Raw genomic sequence first — 12,027 nt, 5'->3', positions numbered from 1 at the left:
AGGACCTGCTCTCCAGGTGATGCATTGACCTCTTACTGAGGACAAGTCTCCCAGGGCTACTGCCCAGGAGGGAAGATTTAGGTCGGCCATCACAGTTGGTGACTTGATTATTAGAAATGTAGATAGCTGGGTGGCTGTTGGATGTGAGGACCGTCTGTTATCCTGCCTGCCTGGTGTGAAGGTGGCAGACCTCAAGCATCACCTATATAGGATTATAGACAGGGCTGGGGAAGAGCCGTCTCATGTTACATGTGGGCACCAACAACATAGAAAAATGTGGGAGAGAGGTTCTGGAAGACAAATTTAGGATTTTAGGTAGAAAGCTGAAATCCAGAACCTCCAGGGTGGCATTCTCTGAAATGCTTCCTCTTCCATGTGCAGGTCCCCAAAGGCAGGCAGAGCTCCGGAGTCTCAATGCATGGATGAGACAATGGTGCAGGGAAGAGGGATTCAGTTTTGTAAGGAACTGGACAATTTTTTGGAGAAGGGGGAGACTTTTCTGAAAGGACGGGCTCCACCTTAACCAGAGTGGAACCAGGCTGCTGGCACTAACTTTTAAAAAGGAGATAGAGCACCTTTTGAACTAGAACAAGAGTGAAACCCGGCATCCACTCAGCAGTGCATGGTTCAGAGGAATGTATCTTTGAAGGATACTAATAAAATAGGAGAATTATGGCATCCCAACAGAGAGGTTCCAATAAAAGCAAAAGTAGTCCATGTGCCTATAAGTAAAGAATCACCTGAGCTAAAGAATTTCAAAGTATCCTATCAACTGAAAAGCAGGTTGTTAATACAAATAAAAATTGCACTTTGAAATGTCTGTATGCCAATGCCAGAAGTCTAAGAAGTAAGATGGGAGAGTTAGAGTGTATAGCAGTAAATGATGAGATAGACATAATTGTCATCTCAGAGACCTGATAGAAGGAGGATAACCATTGGGAAAGTGCAGAGTACAAATTATATCACAACTTGGTAGGGGTGTGGCACTTTATGTCTGGGAGTCCAACAGGATAAAGATCATAAAGAGTCTAAATGCTCAGTAGAATCTATATAGGTAGAATTCCCATGTGTGTTGGGTAAGAGCAGTGGTGATAGGAGTATACTACTGTCCACCTGGCCAAAATGATCATACAGATGAAATGCTAAGAGAAATCAGGGAAACTAACCAATTTGGCAGTGCAGTAATAATGTGAGATTTAAATTATCCCAATATTGACTGGGTAAATGTAAGGACATGCTACAGACATAAAATTCCTGGATGGAATAAACAACTGCTTCATGGAGCAATTGGTTCAGGAACCAATGAGAGGGGGAGCTATTTTACATTTAATTCTTAGTGGAATGCAGGATTTAGTGAGAGAGATAATGGTGGTGGGGGTCACTTGATAATAGTGATCATAACATGATCAAATTTGAGCTAATGACTGGAAGAGGGACAATATGTAAATCTACAGCTCTAACACTAAATTTTCAAAAGGGAAACTGATAAAATGAGGAAAATTCTTAGAAAAAATTGAAAGGTGCAGCTGCAAAGGTTAAAAGTGGACATTGTTTACAAATACAACCTTAGAAGTGCAGTGCAGATGTAATCCACGCATTAAGAAAATGGAAGGAAGGCAAAATGATTACTCACATGGTTAAAATGTGAGGTGAAAGAGGACATTTTAACCAAAAATACTCCTTCAAAAATTGGAAGAAGGATCCATCTGAAGAAAATAGGAAAATGTATAAGCATTGTCAATTTAAGTGAAAAACATAGATAAGGCAGGCTAAGAGAGAATTTGAAATGAAGTTGGCTGTAGAGGCAAAAACTCACAATAAAAACATTTTAAAATATATCCAAAGCAAAAAACCTGTGAGGGAGTTGGTTGAACTGTTAGATGACCAAGGGGTTAAAGTGGATCTTAGAGAAGATAAGGCCATTGCAGAAAGACTAAATGAATTATTTAATTCTGTGTTTACTAATGAGGATGTTGGGGAGATACCAGTTCCAGAGATGGTTTTCAAGGATGATGAGTCAGATGAACTGAAGCAAATCCCTGTGAACCTAGAAGATGTAGTAGGCCAGATAGACAAACTAAAGAGTAGCAAATTACCTGGACTGGAAGGTATGTACCCCAGGGTTCTGAAGGAACTAAAAAAATGAAATTTCAGATCTATTAGTTAAAATGTATAACCTATCATTGAAATCATCCATTGTATCTGGAGGGTGGCCAACATAACCCCAATATTTAAAAGGGCTCCGGGGCAATCCAGGAAACTATAGACCAGTGAGCCTGACTTCAGTGCTGGGAAAAATAGTGGAAACTATTCTAAAGATACAACATACAAAACTTTCTCAATCCCCAGACCAAAAAAAGAAGGGGGAGGACTCATGTTAATCATCAAAAAAAGCCTACAGATAAAACTAATCACATCAAAAATATGTTGTCCCTTTGAAATTGTACTATTCGACTAGTCAAAATTACAAATCTGTCTAGTATACTGCCCCCCTGGCTCACTAGAATGAAACTGCTCTCCTGTTATAGAATTCATGATCTCCAATTTAACACTCAATAAACCAATCATCATCCTGGGGGATTTCAACTTACACATCGACACCCACCCCCTCTCAGTCACATGCAAAGCAATCACTGATGCTCTAGCAACAATGGGATTACAACAAATCATCAAGGGACCAACTCACAAAGCAGGACATACCCTAGATCTAGTATTTATCAACACTGATACCTGGCTGTCACACCAAACAAAAATAACTGAAATCCCCTGGTCAGACCACTCTATCATCCAATGGACTCTGACCTTCAACATGAAGCCTATCAGAGATGAAAACAACATAAGAACCATCGCTTACCGCCCTCCCTTTGATATCAAAACACTGCAACAAAACCTACAAGAAGAACTCACAAACATCGACTTAACAAACTCAGAAACAGCCACAACCTCATGGCTCAACATTACCAAAGGCACCTATTCTAATGATTATAAACCAATTAAGGCGTGCAGACAAATGACAAATATGTAAAACAAAAATATTTATGTAAAGGCAGGAGCCGCATCTGCAAGCCTGACGACATGTCTAACCTGACCCGGTCAGACTGTCCGGTCTGTTCTTCATCTGCGGCTCTTGCCCGGCCGTGAGGCCTGTTGGTGATTTTAAATAGCACTTAAGCCTTGAAAATAAATTGTTCCTGAAATGATAAATGTAAACAATGTCCAATGTCCCGAGAGTATAGTAACCAAATTCCCGACAGCGGCCGGTGTTTCGCTGCCTGTCTGGCAGCTTCATCAGGGGTGACAACTTCCTTCAAAACGGACTTCCAGTCTCAATGATGTATTCGCAAAACAGACGCGGGGCAAGAGCTGCAGATGAGCAGACACTACAGTGTACAAATCAACTCATCTTGTTAGAATTTGCATCAATTTACATACCTCTGAATGTGTCTATTACAACATCTTCCCCCAATCCCATAAAGAGCCCAATCTCATAAAGAGCCTCTCTCTCTCTCTTTCTCACACCGGACTCCTGCACCTAAGAAAGAGCTTTATCAAAGTGATGCATGTATGTTAAGCACACCCTTCTTGGCATATTTAAAATGCATGTATGTGGCCATTTTTGCACACACAAGGCTTTTAAAATCTACCTTTTTGTGAATAATAAATGTGTTGTGAGCTAATAAATTGCTATACAGATGATATATTATAGCAGAACTGGACTGCTCTAACAAATACTGCAAATGACTTTCTTTGAGTTTGGTTTATGAGAATGGTTCACTATGTAATATTGATTCTGCATTGCTTTTCAGTAACTTTCATGCAACTTTCATCCTTTGATTTCATTCTTTTATCCCAGGACAAGCAGAATGCTAGTCCTCACATATGGGTGATGTCACTGATGGAGCCCTATTGTGGGAAAACTTTCTGTCAAAGTTTCTAGAAACTTTTGACTGGCCCTGAGAGGCCACTGAGCATGCCCAGCATGCCATGATATTCTCTGCCACAGGGGTCTCTCTTCAGTCTTCATTTTTCCGCACTGCTGTAAGCATCACGGATTAGGAGCCTTTGTGAGTTCCCTCACAAATTTGTGCAACTAAAAAGTCATATTTTTTCTCAGAATATTCTCCCATACGGGATCTCTCTCGGTTTTCCACCAGCTGGTGAGTAAAATCTGTGTCTCATTTACTCTCTGAGTAAAACTGATTTTTTCTCTTAACTTTTCACTTTCGTCATCGACGGCTGTTGATACAAAATGGCTACGGGGTTTAAAAAATGTCCCGTTTGTAACCGTACGATGTCAATTACGGACCCACACTTCGAGTGTGTGATGTGTTTGGGGGAGAAACACGATATCAATTCCTGTCCTAAGTGTGCAGAGATGACGGTGAAAGGGAGAAAGGCCCGCCAGGAAAAGATGGAGCATCTATTCCATCTGCAACTTATGCCATCTCCTTCGACTTCGACGAAATCGTCTCCGGCCGGAGTCTCCAAGCGTGTACTTTTCAAAAAACGCCGATGGAAGGATCAGGGGACCATCTGTCACCGACGTCGTCGATAGCATCGGTAAAATCGGTCGGCGAACACCAATCAACCATCGTCATTGACACCGACATCCTTCGGCATCGGAATCACCTCTCTCCCCAGGGGAATTGAGCGCAAAGCGGCCACGGACTCAGTAAACACCCGTTCCGTCAACACCTGGGCCTGTTCAACAAGAGACGCCGATTGCTGAACCTCCACAGGGCTCTGTGGAGGATATACCAGCACAGCCTCCGCCACCGCTTACAACTGCTCTGCCCTCACCAGTTGTAACGCCGGAATTGTCTGATATTATCAGATAAGCGGTTCTTTAGGCACTTCAGGAGCAACAGTTTACTCCGGCGCCTTCGCCGGTGCCTTCAGCACCGATGCCGGTGATCACACCGATGATGGTGACATCACCGATGCCGGTGCCTACACCGAAACCAGTGCACGCATCGAAGGCAATCCCTGCATCGACACTGATTTCGCACCAATACCAACAGTTCCATCGATGCCGATACCGTCAACATTTTTGAAACCTCCACTGGGACACCCATCGATGCCAACACCGATGTCAACCCCTATGCTGTCGATGCCAATGACGCCAAAGGACCCAGAATGACCGGAAATGGCACTTTTCCAACTTCTCATGAAGAAATTGGAGAAAGTAGTCGATTTTATTTATTTATTTTATTTATTTAACATTTCTTATATACCGATGACCGTTCACATATAAAATATATTTGCTTTTCCACCAAAACCGACAGAGGACACTTCTGCGGAAATACCCTCTGATGATCCGCAACCAGGACCTTTGGGGCTCCATCATCCACCAAGATCCTCCCCATTATCTCCATATCGGGGTGATCCAAATGACACTTGGGATGATACCCACACAGATACATCATCTGAAGATTATATGTCGGAACCCTCACCTCCAGATCAAAGAAAAAAGTCTCCACCAGAGCATTTATCCTTTACCAGCTTCATTCAGGATATGGCAGATACCATACCCTTCACATTGGTATCACATTGCGGAAGAGGATACCAGACAGCAGACATTGGAGGTACTCCAATTTGTGGACCCTCCAAAGCAGGTATTGGTCATACCTATTCATCAGGTCCTTCTAGATCTACAACATAGACTCTGGGAGCACCCATGCTCTGTACCTGCTGTGAATAAACGAATGGACACTACGTATCTAGTACAGTCTGTTCCTGGATATCAAAAATCCCAGCTTCCTCATCACTCAGTAGTGGTGGAATCTGCTCAAAAGAAATCAAAGAGAATACGTCCACTTTCTTCAAACCCCTCCAGGGAAAGATCATAGATTTTTAGACTCCCTGGCTAAGAATGTATATCAAGGAGCTATCCTGAATACCAGAATTTACTCCTACCAACTCTACATGACTCAGTATCAGAAGAATCTGTGGAAACAGATGCAAGACTTCACTACATCTTTACCACAGCAATATCAGGAAGCAGCCCAGGTGATCATCCACAAAGGACTTGAAGCTGGGAAACATGAAGTCAGAGCTGATTATGATAGCTTCAAAACAGCTTCCAGGACAGCAGCTTCTGGGATTTCTGCAAGGCGTTGGGCATGGCTTAAGGCCTCTGACCTTAGACCTGAAGTCCAAGAAAAACTGGTCGATTTGCCATGTGTTGGAGACAACCTATTCGGTTCAAAGGTCCAAGACATTGTAGCACAACTGAAAGAGCATTCAGAAACCCTGCACCAACTGTCCCTAGTTCCATAGGAACCTGCTACACAACCATCTCGTCGTCCAACACGACGTGAACCCAGGCATCCATTCTACCGACTGAGACATTACTAACCTCCAGCATCGAGGAGTAGGTCTACTAGGCCGCAACAACGTTCTCAGTCCAGGCAAGCAAGGACTGCTCAGCCTCAGCCCCCGCCTCAGACTGGACCAACTGTGGGGTTTTGAGGCCACAACCAGGGAACAAATCCATCTCCTCAACCCTCGAGCAGATCCACGAGTAGGAGGCTGAATATCCTACTTTTACAACTATTGGACAAGTATAACAACAGACCAATGGGTACTTTCCATAGTCTCTCGAGGTTACAAACTCAATTTCCTCTCAATTCCAACAGATTCTCCTCCGAGACCTCTCTCTCTCAGCGACAATCACATAATTCAGTTGCAAGTAGAATTATCCACCCTTCTGAAAGCCAGGGCTGAAGAGCCGGTACCCCGGACTCAGCAGGGCACAGGATTCTACTCCCGTTATTTCCTCATTCCAAAGAAAACCGGAGGCCTACGTCCCATCCTAGACCTCAGAAATCTCAACAAATTTCTGAAAAAGGAAAAGTTCAGGATGGTTTCTCTAGGCACCATGCTTCCACTTCTTCAAACAGGAGATTGGCTTTGTTCTCTGGATCTTAAAGATGCTTACGCTCACATTCCAATATTCCCTCCTCATCACAAGTATCTGCGCTTCATGGTGGGTCATCAACATTTCCAGTACAGAGTACTACCATTCAGACGTGCCTCTGCTCCCAGAGTATTCACCAAATGTCTGGCAGTACTAGCAGCACACTTGCACAAGGAAAGTGTCCATGTCTTTCACTACTTAGACGACTGGCTCATCAGAAGTCAATCTCAACAAGGAGCTCTGGCTTCTCTCAGTCAAACAATTATTCTACTTTACTCCATGGGCTTTCTCGTCAATTATCAAAAGTCCCATCTTACTCCATGTCACCTGCTTCAATTCATAGGAGCAGAATTGAACACCATCCTCTCAAAGGCCTTTCTACCAGAGGATCGAGCAGAAACACTTTCCCTACTGGCAAACTCGATTCACTCACAGAAACAAGCAACAGCTCATCAGTTTCTAACCTTACTAGGCCACATGGCCTCCACAGTTCATGTCACTCCTATGGCACAGCTCGTCATGAGGGTAACCCAATGGACTTTAAGATCACAATGGATCCAAGCCATTCAACCACTGAATTCTCCAATTCAAGTAACCCACCAATTACGTCCTTCTCTACTTTGGTGGGTGAACAAGGACAATTTGCGGAAGGGCCTACCCTTCCAACAACCAGTCCCACAGATAACTTTAACTACAGATGTATCCACCTTGGGTTGGGGAGCCCACATAAACAATCTCCAAACCCAAGGTACTTGGACAATGCTCGAAGCAACATTTCAAATCAATTTCCTGGAACTTCAAGCTATACGTTATGCACTGCATACATTCAAAGACTGCCTTTCACACAAGACTGTTCTCATCCAAACGGACAACACAGTTGCTATGTGGGACATCAACAAACAGGGAGGTACGGGCTCGTATCTCCTTTGTCAAGAAGCTGCACAGATTTGGGGCTGGGCCCTGAACCACTCAATATTCCTCCAGGCCACGTATCTGGCAGGAATTCACAATGTAGTGGCGGATCGCCTCAGTTGTCAGTTCCAACCACACAAGTGGTCCCTGGATCCCTCAGTAGTGACCAGGATCTTTCAACGTTGGGGGCAACCAACAATAGACCTCTTTGCATCTCACCTGAATCACAAAGTGGACAAATTTTGTTCTCTACACAAACAAAAGAACCAGCCAGCCAAGGACGCTTTTGCTCACCCTTGGAACTCAGGCCTTCTATATGCGTATCCTCCAATACCACTCATAACCAAAACTCTATTGAAGCTACAACAGGATAGGGGAACCATGATTCTCATAGCCCCTTATTGGCCTCGACAAGTATGGTTTCCCACACTTCTAGAACTCTCAATCAGGGATCCAATTCGTCTGGGAGTAGCTCCCAATCTCATAACTCAAGATCAGGGTCGGTTGCGCCATCCCAACCTTCAATCCCTATCCCTGACAGCATGGATGTTGAAAGCTTGATCTTACAACCACTCAATCTTTCATCCAATGTATCTCAAGTGCTTATAGCTTCATGTAAACCTTAAACACGGAAGAATTATTCTTCAAAATGGAAAAGGTTTACTTTATGGTGCAGGCAAAAGAGTATTGATCCTTTCTCCTGCCCCACAACTTCCCTACTAGACTACTTATGTCATCTCTCAGACTCTGATCTACAGACTTCATCTGTTAGAGTACATTTAAGTGCCATTTCAGCTTACCATAACAAGATGGGAGATGCACCAATATCCATACAACCTCTTGTCAGAAGATTTATGAGAGGTTTAACTCAACTTAAACCACGAATTCGGCCACCAGTCACAGAATGGGACCTGAATCTGGTCTTAACAAGACTCATGCGTTCTCCATTCGAACCCATGAATTCCTGTGATTTTAAATTTCTCACATGGAAGACTATCTTCCTCATATTTTATTTATTTATTTATTTATTTATTTATTTATTTAAAGTCTCTTCTATACCGATAGCCGTTCGCATATCGCATCGGTTTACAAAAAACAAGAAGTTTTGGGCGGAGCCCTTACATATAACCGATAGAAATACAATTAACAAGTAGAGTAGATAATACTGAAAGGCAACGCAAAATTAATAAATCAATAAATAGATAGATAAAGAACTATGAACATGAGTCACAATGTACAATAATCAGTGGTCATAAATCATAAGGCATAAATCGTTGGTCATAAGGCATTCCTAGTCATAGAGCATTCTTAATCGTAGCCATTACATCAGCTAGAAGGGTTAGTGAGTTGCAAGCACTTGTCACGTACTCACCTACACAAAGTTCTTACATGACAGAGTGGTTCTCCGTACAGATCCAAAATTCCTTCTCAAAGTAGTTTATTTATTTATTTAGATGCTTTTGAACTATACCGACATTCATAGGACATATCATGCCGGTTTACAATCAACAATGAAGCACTGAGCGAGAAAATTACAAATAACAGGGAGGGGGAGAGGGGGCAGGAATGAAAAGAGGAGAAGATGGGGGCCAGGTGATAGCAAGCACGCAATTAGCGGGAAGGATAAAATTAGTCATCAGTAAAGGGAGAGAGAAAACATAGGAACTGTGTTAACAACTGAGATATGATACATATTTACAAAATCAACATTTCCATGGGGTGCAAGAGGAGGTTAGCAGTTGGAGGGGTGGGGGGGAGGGGCGCAAGGGGAGGCAAAATATGGGTTTAGGTCTGATTGGAGTCAGGGTAGGCTTGCAAGAAGAGCCAGGTTTTGATGCCTTTTTTGAAGTTAGGTAAAGAGGGCTCAAGTCGAAGTTACGGAATTCCACTTAAACCAATCCATACTTTTGCCCACAGTCTTTCCAAGGCCTCATTCCCACGAAGGGGAATGGGCCTTACATACCTTGGACTGTAAACGTGCACTAGCTTTTTACTTAGACTGCACTGCAGTCCACAGAAAATCCACTCAGCTCTTTGTATCTTATGATCCAAACAAACCGGGTAAAGCAGTGGGTAAACATACTCTATCCAACTGGTTAGCAGATTGCATACAGTTTTGCTATGAAAAAGCAGGCCTTCCTCTCCAAGGGTGAGTAAAGGCACACTCAGTAAGAGCAATGTCAACCTCAGTAGCACACTATCATTCAGTGCCAATTCTTGACATTTGTAGAGCAGCAACATGGAGTTCTCTTCACACCTTTGCAGCTCATTACTGTCTGGACAAGCAAGGACGACAAGATTCAGCCTACGGACAATCTGTCTTAAAGAACTTATTTCCAGTATAATCCCAACTCCTTCAACATCCAACCTGCTGTGATCTTCGGCTGATTCATTTCATCAACAATACTTCAGTGTTGCTTCACTACAAAATGATTCAGCCTCTAGCTTGCTATTCACCCATATGTGAGGACTAGCATCCTGCTTGTCCTGGGATAAAGCAAAATTGCTTACCTTGTAATAGGTGTTATCCCAGGACAGCAGGATGTAGTCCTCACGAAACCCACCCGCCACCCCACGGAGTTGGGTCTGATACATTTTATTATTTTATTTTTTGCTAAAGCTTATTGCTACATAGGAGACTGAAGAGAGACCAGTGTGGCAGAGAATATCATGGCATGCTGGGCATGCTCAGTGGCCTCTCAGGGCCAGTCAAAAGTTTCTAGAAACTTTGACAGAAAGTTTTCCCGCAATAGGGCTCCGTCAGTGACGTCACCCATATGTGAGGACTACATCCTGCTGTCCTGGGATAACACCTATTACAAGGTAAGCAATTTTGCTTTATTTCTTACTGCTGATTTATTCTTGATTTTGTTGTTCTCATTCTGAACACTTTGTTTCTTATTCTTAAGGCTCTTCGAGTGATGGGAAGAATAATGCGTGAGTGTTGGTATGCAAACGGCACAGCTCGATTGACTGCTCTTCGCATTAAAAAGACTATTTCTCAGCTATGTATAGCAGAAGATTTGAAAGCCTGAATGCGGACTCTTGGTGGTGGGAATTAAGTTAGGGAAAATGAACCAGTTTTGATGAATGTATATATTTTTTTGCTAATGTTTGCTCTACCTCACAGATATATGTTAGTGCCCAGACCAAAAGCACTGAATGAAGAAAGAGCTTTTAAGTGTCATAAATAGGGGCAGCTTCTGAATATGGATAGTGTATATGGTAATTCACCAACAGGCCTTTGTTTTCTCATCAAAGAATATATTTGATTTTTAAATATTATAAAATACTCTAACGAAAGAAGATATATAACAATTTTAAAAGTTTTTTACTATATGAAACTTTTACACTATGGAAACAAACATGTATTCCAGATGGATTTTTGTTAACAGAATTTTGTAATACCAACAAATGAAAAATAATCCTGGCAAATTTGTTTGTTTTATAGGAAGTTTGCTATAGCAGAATTTAATTTCTGTAACAAATTATGTATAAGAATTACTCTAGGGGACACGATTAGCATTTTTTATAACCATATACAAATTATTTAAAAAGGGATTTTTATATATTTATCTGTGAATATATATACACACACGTGCATATATTCCTCTAATTTGTATCAATTTATATATGGATATAGACACATGCATATATGTGCTTGTGAATATGTATGTACATACCGGTACTATATATATCGATATCTATCTGTATATATAGATATATACAGTATATGTGCATATATATGTGTGTGCATGAGTACGTATGTATATATGTAAATATATATATATATATATATATATATATATATATTCACACACACATACATACGCACATGCATGTGTGTTTGTGTGTGTATGTGTGTAATGGAGAGAAAGACTATAGTTCATATTTTCTGAATTATGGCTGGAGAAGGGTCAAACAATGCAAATTCCTGGCTCTAATTTGGGGATTTTTCTTCAGGTAAAGTTTATTGGATCATGGACTGTGCTTGCAAAAATCCTATTTTCTAAATCTGTGGAAAAATGACCAATTCCCCACGTGTATCAGGGACTTTACCATTCCACCCAATCAGAGATAGTGATCTAAAAATCCCTGGCCATTGGGATAACCACCAAATTAGTGCTGGGGATTTGGATTGCAATTTTGTTTTAGCTCATCTCATGTTAGGATGATAAAAGATATAGCTTATTAAG

The 12,027-nt window shown here is 41.9% G+C and overlaps 1 protein-coding gene across 1 annotated transcript in view; it reads left to right on the top strand.

The window, feature by feature from the left end:
• Positions 1–11,555, top strand: part of ACVR1C (activin A receptor type 1C) — a 225,552-nt gene extending 213,997 nt beyond the window's left edge. Inside the window, exon 9 of the mRNA XM_029605529.1 lies at positions 10,741–11,555. Coding sequence (XP_029461389.1) covers positions 10,741–10,866 — 126 coding nt within the window. The 3' untranslated portion in view covers positions 10,867–11,555. The remainder of the gene's footprint in view (positions 1–10,740) is intronic.
• Positions 11,556–12,027: the final 472 nt, after the last annotated feature.

The sequence above is a fragment of the Rhinatrema bivittatum genome, chromosome 6 (genome assembly GCF_901001135.1).
Source record: "Rhinatrema bivittatum chromosome 6, aRhiBiv1.1, whole genome shotgun sequence".
Lineage (NCBI taxonomy): Eukaryota > Metazoa > Chordata > Amphibia > Gymnophiona > Rhinatrematidae > Rhinatrema > Rhinatrema bivittatum.
This window is presented reverse-complemented; position numbering and strand designations above follow the sequence as displayed.